The sequence below is a fragment of the Cyphomyrmex costatus genome, unplaced genomic scaffold (genome assembly GCF_001594065.2).
Source record: "Cyphomyrmex costatus isolate MS0001 unplaced genomic scaffold, Ccosl1.0 scaffold18, whole genome shotgun sequence".
In the NCBI taxonomy this organism is placed as follows: Eukaryota; Metazoa; Arthropoda; class Insecta; order Hymenoptera; family Formicidae; genus Cyphomyrmex; species Cyphomyrmex costatus.
Window position 1 is genome coordinate 2,777,233 of NW_017275824.1, and position 22,853 is coordinate 2,800,085.

The 22,853-nt window shown below is 37.7% G+C and overlaps 1 protein-coding gene across 1 annotated transcript in view; it reads left to right on the forward strand.

Annotated features, from left to right (window-relative positions):
- Positions 1 to 22,853, forward strand: part of LOC108772185 (POU domain protein 2) — a 136,062-nt gene that overhangs the window by 107,727 nt on the left and 5,482 nt on the right. Inside the window, exon 5 of the mRNA XM_018537675.1 lies at positions 20,747 to 20,883. Coding sequence (XP_018393177.1) covers positions 20,747 to 20,883 — 137 coding nt within the window. The remainder of the gene's footprint in view (positions 1 to 20,746; positions 20,884 to 22,853) is intronic.

The following is a 22,853-nucleotide window of genomic DNA, read 5'->3' on the forward strand; positions in this document are numbered from 1 at the left end:
AGAGAGAGAGAGAGAGAGAGAGAGAGAGAGAGAGAGAGAGATCCATGATGACCATGAAGAGTTAACGTCTTGAAATAAGAACGAACTATGAATACCGGTTTTAATTTTAAACTCTAACGACCTTGCACAGTGATTAAATCAGACCTATTCAAAACTTATCGTTAGAGAACTGAATACTTTTACCTCTCCATTGTTTTGTTGAACAAGACAAATAATAAATAAAAACGTAGACACTAGAACAGGAAGGCACTAGACAGAGAGAGCTTTAGTATCTATTCTTTTTGTTCTCTCTTGTTTCGGTTAACAAGACGACAGAGAAAGGGAACCGTTAAACTTTTAAGTTTCGGCAGGTCAGATTTAATAAACATATCTCTTTAAAAAGAACAAGTCTCACAAGTAAACTTATCGCCGGATAGTCAACGTTCGGCCAACGGAACACGAGCAGATACGTCTACGTTCAATAGTGTGTTAATTATGCAATTACAAATTAATCAAAATATGTGACTGCCATCAAAGGAAAAGAACATGGTTCGAATTAAAACTCGATCTCGTCGATGGAACATCAAGCTAACCTCTCAAGGTAAAATAAAACAGACGAATGGACAGAAACTAACAAAGGTGTAGAGCTAGCTGACAAAAAATCCGCGGTTGGACCGGCGGCCTCTCGGAAATGCCGAACCGGTCGTAAACAGAGGGGCTCGCGCCCCTTCGCGAACGATACTCCTCGTAGAAGGAATCACAACGAAAGGAGCGGACAAGTTCGAACCAGGAAAAAAAAAAAAAAGAAACGATCGGTAAATAGAAGCGAGGTACGAGGGCAAGAACGAGATCCGATAGGACCTAGCCCATGGGAGCGAGCGGGATGGGGTGGAGGACACCGTCGCCGACCTGTGTTTTACTTTATAGCATTTAGCCCGTTGTTTGTCTTATTGCTATTAGCCTCCGTCAATTAGTAATTGCATTTTTAATGTCGATTCTGTGAATCGGGTCCACCGGCCCGATGCGGCGAGCAGCACGGGGGCCCCAACCTTGGTGGTTCACGAGCGGGTCCGGGCGAACGGCTTAGTGGGGAGAAACCGTGCTCTTTCCTTGTGTCGGTCGGTAGGCACCGGACGCTGCTGTCAGGAGGGGGGCATGTCATTAGGAGTCATTAATATCGCGGACCTCTGTAATTTGACACACTTCCGATCGCCTAGCGCCACCACCACCACCACCACCACCACCGCTACCACCCGCTCCATTTTTCTCCTCTTCCTCCACGTCTTCCAAACGGGTGAACGCATTTCGCGACCATTCGCCCCGCGGCCATCTCATCGGCTTCTCCTCGTTTTCCTTTTTACACTTCCTTCGAATCACCATGTCAGGAACGATGAAACTACCGACGAAACGTCGTACGCTCCGCGGCATGTTATTCGTGTCATTTCGCGTGATAGTCAGGGGCTCTCACGAAAGAAATAATCGCTTGTTCGTCTCTGATTTTGTCGAATTTCAGAGATGTCGCGAAAATTTAAAATATATACATGGAAAGAACAGTTTTACCGAAGTAACCTAAAAATTTAACAAGATGCAAATCTGAAAATAATTTTATTGCATAATTACGTAAACGTTTAAACATTAATGACTATATGCTGCAAACAATTTTAACATTCTAACAATCGGTTTAATCGTCCTACATAATTGTTTTCGATGTTTAAACAAAATTATTTTTATATTAGTTGTGACAATACTGAAGTAGGAAATGAACAAAAAATGGATAAAACTCAGTGGAGTTTTATTTAGTGGTCGAAGTAAATTTCCTGATAAAAATATATGCAATTTGTGTAGATATCTGCCCAGTTATTGTCTAGTATCAATAGATAATTAATACATAATATATATGATAATTTAAATTTAATTATTAATAAAACTGAATTTATAATACAATATTTTAATTATGCTATCAAGAATTCTTCAACAACAAATGAATGATACATCAATATTAATTAATTTAAAAAAAGTTTGTCGCTTGTTGTATGCTTGATTATCGATGTTAGGTCGTTTATACGCTTATACTATACTTGAAGCGCAATTACCTCTTATTAAGCCGTCAAAGCGAGTCGAGACTCAGCGCTCGAAGCCGATACGTGTCCGATTACGAAATCGTACCCGAGCGGATGCAACCGCTTGGTAATGCAGCCGCGATTAATATGATCTGCGGATGCTAATCGAGATTCTAATCGTTTATTCTCGCATCGTACCCGCACACCTGTTCGACCGATATGGCTAGACTAGGGATTCTTTTAATGCGGACTTCTCCGAGATCTTTCGAGCGATCACGTTACTCATCATACTTTCTAATGTGCTAGTACGAGCTCTTTATTTTCATAACAAAATGTCAGTTGTTATTAATTATAAGTCAAAGAAATCACGAATGTCACTTTGAGCTATGAAATCGGAGAAAGAGCAAGTAAATCACAATATTTATTATATTTTTTTCGATTTATTATTTGTGCTGTTTAACGTCGTCGCTTTTTGTGAATGATAAGAGAGAAACGTTTTTATATTTTCTAAATATTTTTTTATGCTATAATTTTTTTAATTGCATCCTAAACTTAATGAAAATATTCATATATACCTATATATCAATTAATGTACGTTAAATACTTACTAATAGTCGTTTCTTACAAATAATTCAATATTACAATCGTCGTTTTTATATTCTTTGAGTAAAGAATGATCAATCGAAGCACTAGCATCTCATTTGAAGAATCGTCTTTGCGTTTGCGTCTCGAATCAAAGTAAACGACAAAAGTCGATGACGATGGAAATCCTGAAGAGCTGGACGAGGATCGATTTCGCTTGGCATGCAAACGATTCCTGCGATAAACTTGCTTGAAAACTGTTCACTCATGCAGGCACGGACGATAGTACGTCTTCTTGGTGACTTTGTTATTCAAATCGTTCGTCGGACCGAGGCGACCGTGGAAAATCGCTTTTGAATGTTAAAATATTTTTCCGATTTCTACGAAAGTAGTCCTATTCTTCACATCTTGGCCCATAACCGCCAATCGTCACGTCAGTCACGCATTAACTTGTGAAAATCTGATTCAGCTGCCCGCAACCTTTTCCGTTTTTCTCTTTTATTCTTTATTTATTTTTGAAAATTCATCAACATTTAACGAATTTATAATTACTCTCTTAGTGAAAATTAATAATAATTCTTACTAATTCTATTCATTAATTTTTTATGTAAGGTTTTCTTATTAAGATAAAATGAAATTATCAAAAATATTTTTTTAAACTTATGACTGTACTTCTATTTGCTATTAATATTAATTGATAAATTGAAAATAAATTTCATGAATTGAAATGATAATTTTTAATAAAAATTCACTTCTTTGTTTAAAGAAAATTATGGTGATACTGAGAAGCTGTACTGATGTGTATGTCTTGATCGAACTAGTTCACTTTGTTATTCGAATCGGAGGGACGAAACGAGAGTCTGAATATAGAGAAGCCCTTCTTTTCCAACTTCAGAATTCATGCGTCACGATCGCAGCTAGACCGAGCAAATTCAAATTCCGCGATGGGATTTCTTGGGGATTTTCAGATTTTTATCGTTGGTATATCCACTGGTGAATGTCTTGCAAGCGGAGTATGCTAATTTTGCTGGAATGCTGACTGTGTGCGGTGTTGACTTCCTTCTACTTGCTCATATTGTTTGTCGACATACGTTCGCAAAAATATACGTAATGACTAAAACACTGAGGAAAACTTCTGATTAAAAATGAATGAACAAACGAAAATTCAAATTTTGATCATATTAATCAAGAACTTCAGTTATCATAAATGGATATCTAGTTATCTCGGAATTAAAATAGATTTAATCAGAAAATTTTTATTCTTTTGTATTTTCAATTGGAAATTTTTCTCAATGAAGATATTTAAATTACGTGTGACTGAGAAAATTTTATTATTTATTTTTATTACAAATTCTGTACTCAATATTCTCTAAATTATTTATATAAATTGCAACTTCAATTAATTTTAATACTTAAAAAATTTAGAATGTTATATAAATATATATCTAAAAAATTTTAGAACGTTATATATATAACGGAAAAATGTTTTTTAAATATTTTGCATAAAACTACGCAGCATTCGTGTGAGACGCTAATTGTAATACGTGTATGCACCGTGAGAGTCTAATCGCATAAGTGGAAATGAAAACAAGTACAGCGATCCTTTCTAAGAATGAAGGATGGGCGCACGGCCGAAGAACCGAGCAACAGATTCGCGATTCCCCTTTCGCGAAGCGAACGGGCTCTGCGAGATGTTTTCTCCCTCGGCCGGTGCGCATTTCTCACGAGTCGAGGACGACTTCCGTCCTCCGTTCTTGTTGCCTCCTAGAGAACGAGCAAACAGTTCGATCGCGGGGAGATTAATTCACTCGCCCACTCCGAAAATTAAGTAAGTGCCGTGGAGAAGCAGCCGTGAGAAATTGTACGGTCGACGAAAAGACGGGACGTTATTTATGAAAATGGCGTTCGTTGATCGGCGGGTGGGTGTTGGCGCAATTGTCGTTACACGCGGCGTTAGAAAGGGAACCAAAGAAAGAGGCTAGCAATTAGCAATTTAACCAATAACTCTGCAATTGGTGATTCCATTAATGGGACGGCCGTTCCCACAGAAGACGCAGCGTTTTTCATCGTTTTCTGGCGCGGGGCTGCTCCCCTTTCGCGAAGCCGTGTAATTGCCTCGTGAACGTATAATTATTGCATTAACGATTAATCTCTCTCTCCCGCAGTTACTTACAGATCATCGACAGTGCTTGCTCAGCGTACGTTTGATTTTGTACGGTATGCAATATGTAACTCTAAAGTCGGTTCTTGCATTTTGAACTATCGAGGTATAAGCTTCACGCACTCTTACACTCAGAGAAAATAATGATAACAATAATATGACAACACTCGATAAATTTGCAAAGAGAAAAGTTTCTTTAATTAAAAAAAGATTCGTTTAAGTCAAAGAAATTTATACATTGCTGTACTGTTGACAAATTTCTTTGATTTTAACGTCATTTCTGGAAAACAAGTATATTTTTCTTTAATTGGAACGTTATTTACTATATATTCTTGTATTTTTTCCAAGCTATTTTCTTTTTGCAAAAATGAAAAATAAATTGTCTTCGGCTTAAAAATTTATTCTGAATTTTTTAGTTAAAAAGAAAGATCGTAAAATTTGTTTTGATACAATCATTTTCTAAGGCAAGTGAAAGAAAAATGAAAGGAATGCAAATGTAAAAAACGAATTACGATTTAAAAGTGAAAGTAAAATATAATATAACGAAAAAATCTAACAGTAAAATAATTGTTTTTTACTTGTCTTAAGAGTCTTCTAACTGAAATAGAACTTAATGCTGTAGGCATAACATAGAAAATTCCATATGCTTTGGAAAGTCGCGTCTCTGTTATTTCTGCCAGCAGGGACAATTAAAACAGTCGAAAGCTACGCGTGACTACAGAAAGTAAACCGTTAATAAATTCGTGCTGCGCCAGTGGGCGGACAAATTGACTGCCGATAGCGCGCAGCCTGTATCCCACACGGTCGATTATACATTAATTAAACAATCAATATTTATTAAGCTTATTATTGGACATGATCGCGCGAGCCCGAGCATTAATTCGATTGTGCGTCCGCGTAGTGAGGTCAGGCGTATTTCGTTTAATAGGCGCCGTATTGTTCATAACGACGCAATAAATATGGACACGGGTAAATGAAGACGATAAATTATCGAACGCCCCCGCTGTCAGCACCGGGTGTCTCCCGTTTGTCTTTCTAACCTTTCTACTTGGCTCTCTCAATTATTGCAGATGTTAAAATAAAATTTGTCCTCGTAGAATAGAAATTTTGTTCGCTGTAAAGTGTATTAATTTAAGTCTGTTAATTAAATATCGCTGTTATTATTCTTGTGAAATTATTATAATTTGTAGGATCTATATAGAGATAGAAAAGCCATTTGAGTATAATATCTAAACATATTCAAGTAAAGTAATATTAATTAAAATTACATAAACTTTAAATGTTACAATAAAATAAAGTTTAATGACTCTCAAAATTTAAAATTCAAAATATAAAACCTATGTATTTATTCAATATACATTGGTGTACAGGCAAATAGAGTCAAAATGTTAGTTATAATTTAACAATTTCATATTCATTTGATTTCGCATAATTACGAACAATTCCGGAAGTAATTATGCGAAATCAAATGAATATGAAATTGTTAAATTATAACTAACATTTTGACTCTATTTGCCTGTACACCAATGTATATTGAATAAATACATAGGTTTTATATTTTGAATTTTAAAGTAATATTGTTTTGTAATGGTTTTGTAATATTCAAATATTTTTATGAAACAATTGTTCACTATTTGCAAAGATTGTTTTATTATAAATTTACGATATAATGGGTTGTAAAAAATTAATACGGTGAAATTGAGGCTCCCTACATAATACCGGAAGTAACAACTTAACTACTGGATGACCATTTAAACGCGTTTTCATACCCCCCGATACAATCTACGATTCTCAACCCCAGCCTTGCTTCCGCCTTTCCTTCCTTGCCGCTTATTATAATCAATTAGCGCTATGTTATCTACTAGCACGCGATTGTACAGATTGACGATACGTATACACCCGCTGTCGAGGGGTGCAACCCTCGTAGTTTTTTATATATACCATACATTCGTGGGGGTGGGCCTGCAACAGGCTGATGAGTAGCGAGATCTTTCTAGGATCCCAGTTTTTTACTTGTCTTCCTTTTTTATGGGATGTATAGCAGCATGCTTGTACCATAGAACACGTTGTGTGTAAATTTCTTTAAATCATATTGAACATCGTGCGTATTATATATTCGAACGTAGACATAAGTTGTATAAATTTTAATCATCTGCAATCAATGCAACGTCGTTTATGTCAGACGCTATTGTGTATTGTTCTTAAAAGCAGATTATTTCAAGAGTAATACTATATGGGAGGTTGAGAGGATCTCATAAATTACTTCGTATACTGCCGACATTTTTGCAACCTTGTATTCACATGGGATCTCAGAGTAATTTCTATTAATGGAGAAATTAATGATACCTCAGGAATAATATTGTAAGAAAGAGACTGGTCTCTCCTTTTTCCCCCGAGGATAACGCAACGATGGACGGATTAAATTGCGCGAGAAATACGAGACGTGCGCGTTTATCTTAAGCATGGAATTGTATGAGTCAGCTGACACATGGGAACTCAGTCTGTACAAGCTACGGTATGTACGATTCGTCGCCCGTAGGTCTCTCGTTTACTCGCGGTAAGGGTGTATGCACCGGCAAACAGGAAAAAGTGCGTACAAGGGAGCAGGAAAAAGAAAGTGAGAAAGAGACAAAAAGAGTGATGAAGGCAGCGCCTATCGCTCTTTCCGCGTCTTTCCTCGAAGATCTTTTACGCTTCTGCAGAAACCCGATAGCCCTGTCAGCCATTAAGCCAGAGTCGTGCCCGGTGAAAGGTTGGTAGGGAAGGCGAAGGGCGAGAACGGAGTCGGTAACAATCGGGGAGGCTAGAGAGAGAGAGAGAGAGAGAGGGAGAGAAGTTCTCTCTCCTCGCCAGCGCGTGGAGGAAAGGGGGTGGTAAAGTACAGAGGGGCTCTGGAAAAGGGAAAAAAAGGCACACCTCTGTGTGTGCAAGAGGCTGCCTTCTCTATACCCAGAACCTCGCGATCGTCATCTCGGTAAGGATATAACGCGAGTGCGTTAACGTCGACACAGGTATTGCCGTATAACCGTTAAAAGATGGGTTGAGATTTTCCCCTCGGACATTATCGAGCGATTTTTTAATCTTTCGACAATCTTCGCCTATCTAATCGTCTCATCTATACGTTTCAAATATATACACAATTATAAGAATTCTTCGAAAATATAACGTAATGATAGAAAGAATATAAATTTAATAATTTATTTATGGATTTTCAACATTTTATCATTTTGACTATTTTAATTTATGTACTCGCAACAGCAAGGAATACGAGGACTGCGTTACTGTAAAAATTTTGTAGAGATTTCAAAGTTTTATAATAATATTACTATATATTATTTTTAATAATTTACTTATTATACGCTGTTAAATATGAAAAGTGCAATGATAATTCAATCACTTGAGATAAAAATAAAACTTTGTTACTTTTAACTACTATGTGTGCCAAATGTAAATAAATTCAATCTGTGAATAGTTTCAAAATAAAACGTTCACATTACATATATAAATCTCGTAAATAATAAATTAAATTTGAGTCGAATTTAATACATTTTCTTGAGTCAAATTATTCTCATTATTCTAGTAAAATTAACCAAATATTGAGTAAATGCAGTGGTAATCTTAGAAACGATAAAAAATAACTAAAATTGGAATATAGAATGGTTAACTCAAATTGAATATAATTTGACATTATGAATTTAATGATGTAGCTCTCATGGTCAAAAATGAATTAAAATCAATATAACATTGACAATGTCGCTAGATCTCTGCCTATAATTCATCGATTCTGTCAAATTTGACGCAATAATTAATATGGAAATAATTTCTATAGAATCAGAAACAAATCCTTAACTTTATTACAAACATATATGGAGAAATGAGGCTACAGCAAGAACACTATAGCAGTCTAACAATTGGAACGTTGGTCGTTTAACCGAGAGAAACGGTCAGTGAGACGATTCTACTGCCAAGTAATTGTCATTTCGTAGAGGAACAGCGGTCGCGTCTAGACGTCGGTAATTGTGGCAAAAGGACAAAAGACGATACGCGCAGGTAAACGTCACCGTGATATTCTTACTAAGACAATCATCTTCGAAACAACCGGAGTCTACGGTCGTCGTCGTCGTCAAGGTGGTGCGGAGGTACTGGAATAATTAAATTCATTACGACCGCCTAATTCTGATTGCCGTAGGGACCAAAACTCATAATTAGTTTAATCGTTCAGCCAAGTGAGTTCCGCTAACAAAGAGATGACGAGTAAAAAAGTAATAAAAAGAAAGATTATTATAAATATTCAGGATGGGAAGGACAATGTATATTCGTCTGGGAAAAAATGGATACATATTCTCTCATTAGTCCATTGTACTAATATGTTATATAAAGTTCGGAGTTTATTGTTTATATACATATAACTATATCGACCCCTATTATACTAATTTATTTCAAGAAACGGATTTATTCGCGAATGTAATAGAAACTTGAATGTAGGTTAATATTAATGAATTTACGATGTATTAGTCTCACAAAGCAATTTTCTCCGTTCTAATTTTTATTCCCAACGTTTCGGAGCGGAACTGTTTTAACAACAGGCGTAATTATACGTGATATACATTGGTATTCTTCAGCAACGGAGTGTAACAGATGAAAATATATACTTGAAGAAGTATAATCTTAAATCGATAAAGTACATTTTCCAAGTTATACTATCACTCTTTCAATTATTCCTAAAGGAAAGAGACTAAACGAACTTTTGACATTATTAATCCAGTTAGTACACACAACGACTTTTTCAGTCTCTCTTACGATGAGTCGTTCGTATCCTAAGTTATCAATTTTATCACTTTAACAAATATACAAAAATATTAAGTCTTTTTTAAGTATACTTTAACATCTTTAGAAAGTATTTATTAGATTATGTATTTAAAAAAAATGTATAAATATTATAACTAATTACTTGATGTTCTTAGTTTTATTAAGAAATGAAATGTGAAGAACACGAACGAATAACCCAATTTGTTGAATCAATGTTTGTACTAAGTACATTACTCGTCCAAAATTGTGTTCGCTCTAATCTCACGTAAAGTTGCATCAAACTCGATCAAATGGGGAGTAATTCTAACGCTAGATCAACAAATGACACTGTCTTTTATTCTGAAAAAGCCGACATTGTTTTCAGAAAAGACAGAGTGTTGTGCGGCCACATCGACGTGAGTAACGATCGGCATGAGATTATTAAAGAGAAACTTCTGCGGGAGCTTGATAAGCCATGGGGTATTTCACACTCGGACAGACCTTGTATCGCGCTGGGCGTTAATGTAGCGTTATTTAACTCGGTTAGATGGTCTCCCCTCGACTGGACGGCCGCCCATCTCGCGGAGAACCCCTGGAAAAATCCGGGGGTGCTCGTCGTCCCGTGAAAATACCGCGGGGCAGTGACACGCATAAAATAGCCAGCTATTCCGCTTATAGCACGTCAGGTGGTAGGTGATCACGCGTCGAAAGTTGCTCTTTGTTCATCATTCGTTTACCGCAGTTTACATGTAGACAGGGGTTGTGTGAAATTCATTTAATTTTGCTGAATTTTTGAACATCGACTGTGATTTTTCATAAATAATCATAATTAATTACAAATAATTTTACTTTTATGATAATAACCTTGCTTTGTAAAAAGTTGTAATTTACCTTGACTCACGATTGAGTTAATTTAGACTCGCGGTTTTAGTGTTAATTAATACGAGTCAAATAAAAGTCGTTTATACATTAATTGAGTGGTGTTTATTTTCTCTTAATATTCATTGAATTTTATTGACACTACGTACCTCTATATTATAAGTATATCAAATATTGTAAAACTGCTTCTTGATATCGCTAAGATAATTTTTTCCGTGAACATAATTTTATGTGAAAATGTAATGCATCGAACACGACTTATAAATTTACTGTCTGGGGAGCGAGCGTGGCGATCGGTGCCACTTTAAGGACGTCGATAAATTCTCATTCTCACAGAAGATGAATATCGATTTGGTAGGTAGCACGTGCCAAAAGGCAATATCTGACGAATACGTTAAGGAAGTCGCATACATCGGGGTCAGTACAGCGTGAAAATAGAATGTAAAGTGCTCGCAGGCCTCCCCGCTTATGCTGACCGGCCGCGGGGCGGCCTTAGACGCAATAGGGCGGTTTCCACAGGGGGTTGGTTTGACGTGTATGACGTGCCGGCCACGTGACCAGCCTGCCAAGTCGACAATCACTGCCCTGGACTACGCAGGGCGAATCTTAAATATGGGATATTCAAATAACCTCAACGTTGCCTATACTCGCTCTTTTTTTCAGGAACTGACGAAGGTTCACTGTTCTCATGATTAATGATAATTTCGCGATCATGTAATAAAATTTACATTAAAATAGGATCGAAAGTAAAGTAATATAAAATGCTGTAACTATGTATATTCTGAAAAGAAGACTGCAATTTCCTGCGCACTTAGCAATATCTGTCCAATCTTCAACGATTGAAAATTCTATTGTCCGGCTCTTTGCCCTCGGAAAAGAGATCTAGAAATCAAATTTCGCCCAATACGCGGAAAAGTTGCTCATAAGAGAGTGGGAGTGGTCAGCATGCAGGTCTACCGCACCATACATCACTGCCAGTCGAAGCGGCAAAGGGTGCCAATGCGAAATAGTATCGTCGCGAAACTTTCCCTCTTCGGTAACATTCTCCTTTATATGCATAGTTTCATTTCCTTATCGGAAATTCACGGCGAACACAGTGAAGGTGAAACGATTTCCTGTTCACGTCTCACCACTATTTCTACGAGATCGCTAATCACGATTTGTTTTTACTTGCTGCAAAAATTATAGTGCAAGCTTACTATTTATTTTAAATGCCTTTTTTTTTTAGGATTATAAATTTATGATTTTTAAATTATATTCAAATTGTTTAAATTTTCAATATTTAAATCAATTGTTGAAACATTCTATATCTATATCTGCATTCGAAGGACGGCTGCGTTTGATCGAGTAGCACGTGTCGAAGGGCCCGCACATTGCCTCTGTCTAACGGTATGGCCGCGTTGATGATGACGAGCGATGACGGCAGCAGCCTAACTGTTATCCGGTCGACTGTTTACCGATCCCCGCATCTGCCGCGCGATCGGCTATTTCGTTTTCATCGTGCTGCAACCGCGGTTAATGGCGCCATGCGTCCGAGCATCTCTCGCTGCTTACCTGACCCTTAATTTAGGGTTTCGCTGGTATAAGCTCTGGGCAACAATGATCATCGAATTTCGTCGATCAATAGCTCCAGGCCCACGCTCACCGTGACTTCCGAAAACAGACGGAATAAATTAAGTACCAATCGCCCTGGCAGAATCCGTAATACCCATTTAGAGATTCGTTGCGCGCGTGATGTTGACAATTTTCTCACATAGATCGTATATGCTTGATTAGAGAATGGATCGAAATTTAATTCTAAAGGATCAGTCTTTTACACGCGCCATGATAGAATCAGTTTTAAAATTATCCTTGATTTTATTTTTAATAAAAAAATTCCACAACTGTGCAGATAAATAAAATAAATGTCAAAGATTTCACAAATAAATAATAAAGATTAAAAGTCCAATTAAAATATTACAAAAAAGTTATAAAGCAAATTATTCGACCCTACAATTTAATAGAAAATTATCTTTAATAATAAACAAAATAGATGTCAAAGATAAATATAGTTTTTTGATCCGTACAGCAGTTTGCAGCAAGATTGCTACAACGTTTGCAACGTTACTACAATATTGTTAGAATGTTGCGATGTTGATGCAAACTTCTATGCTGTATGGAAATATGTATAAGAATATAATCACATAATATAAGATTATCCCGCGCTTAAGAATCCGTTCGAGTACAGAGGTATCCGTACATCTTGTCGCTCCTCGTTCGGGACACATATGTGCGCGTGCGTAAAAAAGACACAAGAGAATAGGGGGAGGAAGGGAGGAGGATGCGGCCACGTGCCTCCGGTAGCACGCGACCAACCTAACGGTTTTAGACTCACCCCACACACGCCGAGCTCGGAAACCAGTCCACCCCTTCTCTCGTCACCCTTGCCGAGCCGCCGGGCAATGCCGGTTCAAAACACGCCAGACGAAACACTGTTATTCTATTGGCTCTGGTATCTATCCCCCTATGGTGCCCTCCCCTTTGATACGCTTCTCTTGTCGTCTACACTCTCGTCGCGGTAACTGCCGCGATTTTCGTCAACAACATCCAGACAATACTTATGCGACTCGTAGTTTACCCGCTAGGAATCCTGGCAGATTCTCAATCATGATTTTTACACACGAAACTTGTCTGAGAAAATATTTTTGGGACAATATACTGTGTAATCTCTTTTATGGTCATCCTTCACCGCTTGATAATTTATGAGATCTTAGAATATTTCATATAATCGGAGGATATTAGTTTGTCGTATACTCGGCATTCTGTTACGTTCTTCATAAAGAATTTCTGAATCACAATACGTCACCTTCAGCCATATTTTTACATGAAACAGTCATAAAGCCTCGCAGTGTTAAAATGTTCAAGGTAACGATGTAGAAACCGATCGGATCTGATCTGTTATGTCGGACGTTTCCTCCCGCGGTAGTCTCGGGGTCTTGCCCTGAATGAAAACCGGGGCCTAGCCAAGCATAATCGAATGACGTAAGGCCCTAATAAAATCGTAAGTCGGTTGACAGGCGGTGCATATACCTCGGGAATAATACCCGGGGAATTCCTCCCCCGTAACCCGGGCCGGGTTGCATTGTCGTTGCCTTACGTAAGAATGGCGACGAAGAAACGACGCGGAGGGCAGATGCTGCTTAGACATTCGGTCGCGTTGCTACACGACCGAGAAAGAAGAACGGTTGGGAGGAGAGGAACCCGGCTCTAATGCGATCTGCCATCTTAGAGGGGTGTGCGTCTTGCTGCGAGATGCAAGTAAATCGGGGAAAAAGGAACTCTCTAACGATGAGAAACTTGTCGTTGTCGTCCTTTTAGAAAATGTACAAGTAATTGCGACATTTGCGATATATTATATATCGGAAAAAGTTGATATGATAGGAAATAACATCAAACTGTGTCTAGTTTTAAATTATATTAAAATGAAGAAGTGCTGTAATAATCGTAGTAGAAATATTTCACATTAATTAAATTTGAAATTTTGCTTAAATTAATGTTGGACATTGCACTGCAAATTCAAGTGTGTATTAAGTATCTTCATATATGTGATGTATAATTTGCTTAGATTTGAAGTGCGATTTATTTTTGACCGTTCGAACGATTTTATTGAATTTTCCAATCCGAAAATACCACTTTTTATGATCGATTGAAGAGAACTGATGTGGTATATCAAACTTGGTATTAATGCGTAAAAGTTCACGTTAACTCGATTCTGACAGCAAGTGTTTTACGACTCTAATACGCTGTAAATTAATTCTGAAGAAATCATTCGCTATCATGAACATTGAAACAATTGATTATGCCAATTATTATGAGGGTTCTTAGATTCGTGAAAGCAATGAATTCGATAGTATGTTGGATGAAAAACTTGATGATGTTTAAGGAACGTCGTTTCTGCAAAAGAATATTATTTATTTAATAAGGATAATCGTTTACAATTAAAAAGAAATAGAAGTCATAATCGAATTTATATGATTTGATCGCATTAGTAATCTTGGAAGAATCGTGAAAAGTTATGAAGAAAACTCATCGACTATAAGACCACCGAAGAACAAGAAGAAACAATATAAAGAAGTAAAAGGGCAGGGAATCAAGTAAATCGCCGACGAGATGATCGCGAATTCGCGGGTGGATCGGCAATGTAAAAGAGAGGGCGAGGGGGATTAAACGGGGAGGGAATGCGGGACGCAACCGCGAAATCGGACCGAGCCGTGAAAATAACGATTTCTCTTTTGTGACGCGTTCCGTATACGTTAAAGCGAGAAGGGCCGATTTCAGTAGGAGGGATTCATCATCGGGCCCGCGTGACTCGCCGATATTTTTCCCGAGACGCGGCTCGAGAATCGATATTTTATGTAGATCGCGCGGAAAGAGCAGCACGCCCTCATCGTCGGTGGCTATTCTCGCCTTGGCGAACAAAAACACTTTGAATCAGAGAACGAGCGGAAGAACGAGAATGAAGGAAATAGGAGAAAAAAGGACGAAGAGAATCTCTGGAAAGGAAGATGAACAGAGAGAGAGAGAGAGAGAGAGAGAGAGAAGAGATTGCCGTTTAGGGAGGGATTCTGGTTGCACGGTGCTCTCTGTGGCCAGAATTCATCCAGAAAATGGAACTTTTTCATGGCGATTCCTCGCTCGCGAACGGAGAAAGCGTCTGTCGCTATTCATCGGTCGAGTCCGCCAATTTAGATGGGAATGTATACGCTACTGTTCGATAAAATCGAAACATGATAGAATCGATCCATGTTGCTTGACTCAGATTTGTAATAAATGATTCTCGAACTCATTGATTAAATATATATTAAGAATTTGCACAATTTGGAGAAAAAGAAATTAATATAATTCGTAAAAGTGAAGTTGCGATTCTGGCATGTTGGCAAAAGATAGTAATAAGATTTTAAATCGATAAGTATTACAGTTATAATTACATTAATGTTAATTATAATAATAATAGAGTAAAAAGTCAATTGGATCTAGAATTTATCAAGGTTCTAGTTTTACCAAATGTTAGTCACATGATTTTGCACGTTCGTTCGAACTTTGACTTCGACGAATTAGTTCTGGGAAACTTTTGTTCTGATATGTACGATTCATGAGTGGCGGTATATAATTCAGATTGGTTTGTATGGATCTCCGAGAACACTGCTCACATTGTGTTACTTCGTATTGTGTGAGTTTTTTTTGCATTATAATTTAGATTAACTAGGAAATGTTCATGTTAAAACACGTAACAGGGCGAAAGACCTGTTGTGGTAGAAATTATCTTCATTAGAGTATACTCGCAACGTTTAATTTCACGAACAAATGCGATGTTTGCCTTTAATTAATGCAATATACCACATATTTAAAAAAACTATGTAGATTCCTAAAATTATTTGTATCAACATACCAAGAATGTCACATTTAAATTTATAATAAATTAACGCCACGATAAATTCTCGAATTTATGATTTTTCCGGTCTGGCTTTCAATAAGTGGGAGACCATCACCAGGAGATTAATTTCTCTCTCTTTCTCTCTCTCTCTCTCTCTGCCGTTCTCGAACTAACATAAGTTTTACCAAAAATCGCACAATCTTCAGTAGCCTTCAGGTGCACTATTGTGCGCCATTTTATCACCTGACGGACGTGACTCGTGCGCGGTGAACACTTCTGATCTTGGAGGTTTCCCGTGCTCGGGTCGTCGGCCACGTAGTTTTCGCCGTGGGTCACGCGAGAAGCTCTCTTAAGGGACGAAGGCGAAGGTCGCCGTCGCGGCCTCGCATCCTCGACCTCTCTCGTAGGAACAGCACGTATAACACACGAGGGCTGCATCCACAGCTGCACCTCCCCACCGATGCGCGATGCCGCCCGTGTGTATCATCGCTTGCGTTCGTACGACTCTGCGACGATGATGTTTTCGACTCGTATTTGTACGAGTGTGCGTGGGTGATGGATAGACGGTTACCGTGTCACTCGTGCAAAGCGCTAAACGGACTTGAATGGCTCGAAATTGCATGGGCGACTGCATTGTGATCGCGTCGACGGCACAAAGGACGGCCGTGCGATGAACGCGCGAGTGTGCGTGCGTCGATGTGTATGCAGATGCGGCACAAAGAGACATCGAGGATCCATCGAGAGATAACGATCTTCCAGATGAACGACATTCTTTCGTACAGTTCGATATCGAATCGATGCCGGCTCGAGATCGGCGGGTGGATCGGCGATCCGAATGGCCGTTCCTTTCATCCGACTGTAGGGTCGCAGGTGTGAATTTGTCGGTAGTTTGAAACTAATGGCAACGTCGTTATATTTTATTTTTTAATCGCTCTCAAAGGTAGAATGATATCGAAGATATCTATAGGAGAGAAGGATAAAGAAAGTTAGAGTCGTTACTTAGAACAATTTACATGGATAGAATGGTTTTAGAATGAAGTATCTAAAAATTTAGCTAAATACAGATCTAAAAATAATTTTGTCAGATTATAAAAATATTTGCAAGGTCTGATTATCAAATTGGCAAAGCTTTTGCAGCATTATCATTGTGCCTAAACGTATGTATATCTATCTAATTATTTGATGGTCCAACAAAATTATTTTCAGATCTGCCTCTAATTAAACTTTTAGATATTTTAATTTTGCTAAAATCGTTCTCTCCGTGCAAAAATGTGCTCTATAATGTTCATACAAGTTTTTAAATTACAGTAGATCTTTTCAAAATCCTTTTATATAAAATGTACTCTTTACTATGAGAAGATCTATCTCTTTCCAGTGCAACCAATGGCGCATGAGACTTTATGAAATAAAAATCCGTTAACGTTCACATTCACGCGTCTCACTCTTCATCTCTCTCTTTCGTATAGATATACTAGTGACATGTCTACCCTAAACAAAATTTATCGTGACTATCCGTTGGCTCTTTTTTAAACTATCGCCTGTGATTCGTCGAGAGCGAAGTGTCAGTTACTCGCGTACTAGATGGAAAAAAAAACTGAAAAAACCGTCGCTTCCTGTCGCATTACCTCCCCTTCCTTCTCCTTCTGTCTTTAAGTACGTGTGCGTTTGTGTGTGATCAGTGTGATTTTGCGCAAGTGTATGTTATAAAGAAGTAAAACCAATCGGCGGTAGTTTCATCCGCGAATCTCTCTTTTTCTGTTATCAAAGACGTTACACCTGGCACATAACTGCCATCTTTACCGCGTCGTTCGCCATAACGTACAAAGGAGAGAGCAAGGGTAAAATCGAAACCGGCAGAAATCACCCCAAAAATTTTGGACCCCTTCTTCTATCTCCCCACTACCAGCACTGTCTTTACCGTTTGCGAAGAGTCTGCGGAGGGGCCCACAGATTCTCACGGAAAAAAAGCGTAATTTTTGATGAAAAAAGGGAGGGACGATGCAAATTCGTGGATGAAAAGGGAAAGCCGCGTGTGAGTCGCGTATGTACCTGCCGCAACATCCTGCGCGTTAGAAAGAACGAGAAATAGGTATGGGGAGTAATGGGTCGCGCGAACGAAGGAAGAAGGGCCCAAAATACACCCAAGTGGGGTAGAACGTGCCGAACGGAGCGAAATTTTATTGGGAATCCGCACCAATGTTGTGCGTGCGCGCCAGTTTCCTAAAGGTATCCTACCTGACCTGTTGCGTCTTTTTTCTCCCTTTTTTTTTTACGATTTCGGGGGAATCCTCCCGTCAGGTAACGCAGATGGAGAAGCGAAAATCGGGTCGGGGCCCCCGAAAAGTGACGCCGCGTCTAGCAGGATATTCACTGGATTTTGAATTCCTTTACTCTTCTTCTTCTTCTACGTTCCTATAACGATCGTTCCCGTAGCCCCGCAGTAGCACCTCGATGGACCCGAAAGATCTACTACCCCACCTGCGTTGCAGCGGAGCGTTTTTACAACGTTCTCGCGAGCGTTTATCTCCATTTTTGGTTTCTCTCCACAGCTTTTATCCTAGAATTGAGAGTCGATGGGAAAGCGAGAAGAGCGGCACCAAATGGCTAAGCGACTTCTACTTTTTGGCATTGCTGACCCTCGTCCCCCTTCGACATTGCGCCTCTCCGCGGTTTTCGACTTTTCCCACAAGAATGTGAAGGAATAGTTTCTTCCCTTGTCTTTAGTCGCGGCTGATTGCTCGCTTCAGCTTACGTGTTTTTACATTTACCTCGTAAACGCGAAGAATACTTACAAAGTCTAACAAAAGAAATGTGTAAATAACGTTGTTGAAACCATGATGAAAACTATTAAGATCCATAGTATCATTAATAAATATAATTTATTAAATTTAATTGAGTATAATTTATTAATTCTTTAAATATCAGGAGACATGGTAATGTTAAATCAATCATTTGTTAAACTGATTCCCATGATCAAGCCGTGTATCTATATATAATTTTTGTTACATCTAATGATAACGTTTTCATCATTTACATAGAAATGTGTTGTGAGATCACGTTTATGTAACTTCATTACTCATTACATAAATTTAATGATAGCTATATAAAAAATTTTCAGCTTTTTTCTTTCTAATCTTTTTTCTTTATATAACGACTTTTTTAAAATCCAGAATTGTCACAAATTCCTTGTCTTAAAATTTCATATATCTTCCCTGTTTTTCAATAATTTTAAAATTTTTTGTATTTTATGATTTGGAAATCAAATATTTTGTTGAGAAACCAATTTAGCATAGAAATGTAAATTACTATTAATATTGCTGTGGACACTGCTTGCATTTTTAATTATTGAATCGGTATTCGAGACACTGCGTAGATATAATGTATATACGTCTTAAAAGCCTTCTTCAAAGCCAAGAACTTTTATTTTTAAAAATTCCCTGACTTTTTCCTGATTTCTCTGACAATTTCCTAATATACTTGCTTTTTAGTTTTGTGGAAAGCCTGTAATTGATTATATATATAGATACATCTAATTTATTATATATTTAATATAACTTGCACAAGCTTTTGCGATCAATTAATGTACGGAAAGCGAATGAAACAAAATCCTAAAGTTTATTGCTTCCAATAACGTACGCAGAATCTCGTTCCTGCGACAGCAACCCTGAGCGCGACATACGTTGAATGCTATAAATCTTCCTTCAAAATAGTGTATCGGTGTATCGAAATAATTATTAAAAATCGCGCGAACCAATCCCGATGCGTAAGCCCATGTTCTCCGAATAAGCGAATCGGTTCCATGCCATTATCCGACAACCCCGGCGCGAACGAGACGAAGGAGGCTCTTAGTAAAGGGGTGGCGAGGGAGAAAGTAGTCATAAGATACGATGATGGATGCTCGCGAAGGGTTGCTGCTGTACCGAAGTAGGGGGAGAGGACACGCCGAAAGGGCAAAAGGGTTCTTCTCGACCAATCGGCCTAACGTAACTGATGAGACCGACCAATCCTGGGGCCCAGCAGGGCCGTGTAGTAGTGGGGAAGATCAGTGCGCCCTTAGGGGCACGGTTTCGTTGCGTCATTCTGACATTCGCTCTGTATCAGTTCGTCGATGAAGATCAACAGTGACTTCTAGAACTCGGAACGATCTCTGATAAACTAGTTTCTTCAAAACCGTTTTTTTTTTATGGGTCCTCAAACTCGCGTCAACCGCTGCGATCCTCATAAATATTAATGAGTTGTTAACAAGCGATAATTAAATTCAAAGATATCGGTTCCAATTATTGCAAACTTAAACATTTTCTCATTCGATCGTCAGTCGCTATCACGCGAAGAAACGTGAACAGTCGGTGCGTTTTTTTTTTTTATCGGAGTGCATAGCTTTTTTTATCTGATGTCTTCCGAAGCGCAATGGAATCGCGCCGATCGATAGATCAACGTGGGATCGCCGAGTGCGATCCCTTTCGCGCGAGAAATCGTTTGTCGTGCTGGACCTCGAAAAACGTCTCAATGTAGGGACGGCGAACGAAACAGACAAAGCTATGATGGTTTTCCTGGAAGAGTCCAGGATGATCTTCACGGACATGCGTCTTCATGCCACCAGCACACCGACCAGCATCCCCACGCGATACCATCATCATCAGAAGTATAGAGCGCAGAACAATAATGATTGTACGATATAATAGCGCAATTATTTTCTGATAAATTTGATAATAAGTTACGAAGCCTGAAAAATATTTTAAATTTACGTCTTGCAACATCAATGTTGCGCCGCATATATTAAGTGCTTAATAAAAGTAAAAATGTGGATTTAATTTTATAAAATTTATCAGGCATAAAAGATTTAGATAAAACAAATATTTAAATCAAGGTTGTCATTTGTTGCAGATGCCGACTTACATGGGGATGTCGATGGTCCTGAACTCAGCGGAGATGACAGGAGTATCGCAAGTGACATCCAAGATGCTACCGAGGCGCATCTTGATAATGACTCCATGGACTCGGACAGGGAAGCTCTCAATCTGGTAAATAAATTTTCATCTAATTCTACTTGTTTTAATTGATTCTTTTTCGTATATTTTTTTCTATATTCACGATTGTAACATTTTTTTAATTGGTGTCAAAATAATTTTGTTAATAATCTTTTACGAAGATCTCTTGTACCTATTTAACATTTTATAAATGGTGTAAAATGTATGTCATTCAATATTTTATTAATATATGGTCGTGATTAGAAGACAAAAAGACATTAATTAAATGTTTGTCATGTATGCGCGTTATTGATAATTATCGGGAAGTATGGTACATAGAGAGTGCTGAAAAGAGGCGCGGCTTTTAGTGCCGCGAGCAAAATATACGAGTATAATTCGCAAATAATTTGCACGGCATCTTGCGTGCACGAAGCTGCAGACGCTTGTATAATACGCGCGAAATTAGTCGCTCTTCGTGTCAATGGATCTATTAACATCGACACATCTGATATAATATATGTTTTTAAAATTAATAACGAATCGCGAACATTTTTACGATCTTAATAAATGATTATTATTGCCGCTATTGTCAAAAAATATAAAAACATATAGAATCTTTAGATATAAACGCTACAAATACTAAGTTCGCTAAATGTAATAATTTGTATGAACGAATATTTAAAAAAGTTACATAATAAGATATAGTTAATGAAGTAATCCACAACAATTAAAAGGTTATATAAAATATTTCTTTTATAAAAAAAAATATATACAATTATTTTTAATACATAAATAATCAAATTAAATAAAAAATCTTTTTATTCATTTCTATTTATTCTTTAAAATAGTATATGTAATATTTTTATAAGAATTTTTCTATCGATTATATAGTCAATGTATTTTATTTACGCTGTTGTTATTGATAATTAAATGTGTCTTCGTACTAAACTTGCCAATAATATTTACAAAAGATGATTTTCTTCAATAACTTAACTTCAATGGTATTTTCTCTACTTATTTTGACGAAAGCGTGCTTTGTCATGTCACCCATTGTCATCTGTTGCCTGTGTTCGTTGCTTAAATGTATCAACAACGTTACCAATCCCATTTGCGAGCATAATATCAAGCGTGCTTTCTTTCGAGACGAACGTTCGCGGACGCAGCGCGACCGTGTCTTCGATTTTTTTTTTTTCTTCCGTACAAGACGCTCTTGACGGGCGTAAAAAGCGCTCGCGATCAATATTTGACAAATAAATAAAGGAAGCCACTAGTGAGATGGACGACAAGAAGGGACGACAACGTAGGGAGAGTAGGTTTTATAAAACACAAAAGCGCAGGATGGACCGTAGTGACCAATATCCTGACCTGGCCGAGTGTAAACACGGCTTTGTTCGACGGCGAATTTACTCTGTAATATTAGGGAGAGTGGCCCTCCTCGCGCGCGGTCCGGCTGATTCTTCGTGTTCTCGGTCCCACGTTACGGCGTGAAATGTCGTAGCCCGCATTTTAGGGGAATCAAAGATTGTGACTTGATAATATGAAACGATAAACTATTTAGTTGTAGAACACCGAAATTTGTGCATAGCATCTTGTTGACTGAAGCCGTTCAAAAAAGATTTCTCTAACGACACAAAGAATATTCTTGACATATTCGATCTTTATCTTTATGCAGTATAAAAATACAACGATATTAAAATTAGATCAATATTTCCTATATTTTTCTTTTTCAAATTAAATAAAATTCTCTATATAATTAAATAAGTCCTTATATATCGATCCTATTTTTTGATAGATTAAGGAATATAGCATTAGATTCATAAATCTTTTCTATGGGTGTAGTGACGACTTTTCATGAAAATTGGACAGGATGTTTACTGAAGTTTTGTGAAAAAGTTCTCTGTGAAAATGCTCCGATTTTTCAGATATTTTTATTTAAAATTCCAAGTAATATTGGAAAACTTTTTAATGTAGTTTTGAAATAAATTGAAATGCAAGTGACACAAACAACTATATATATTGAAAAC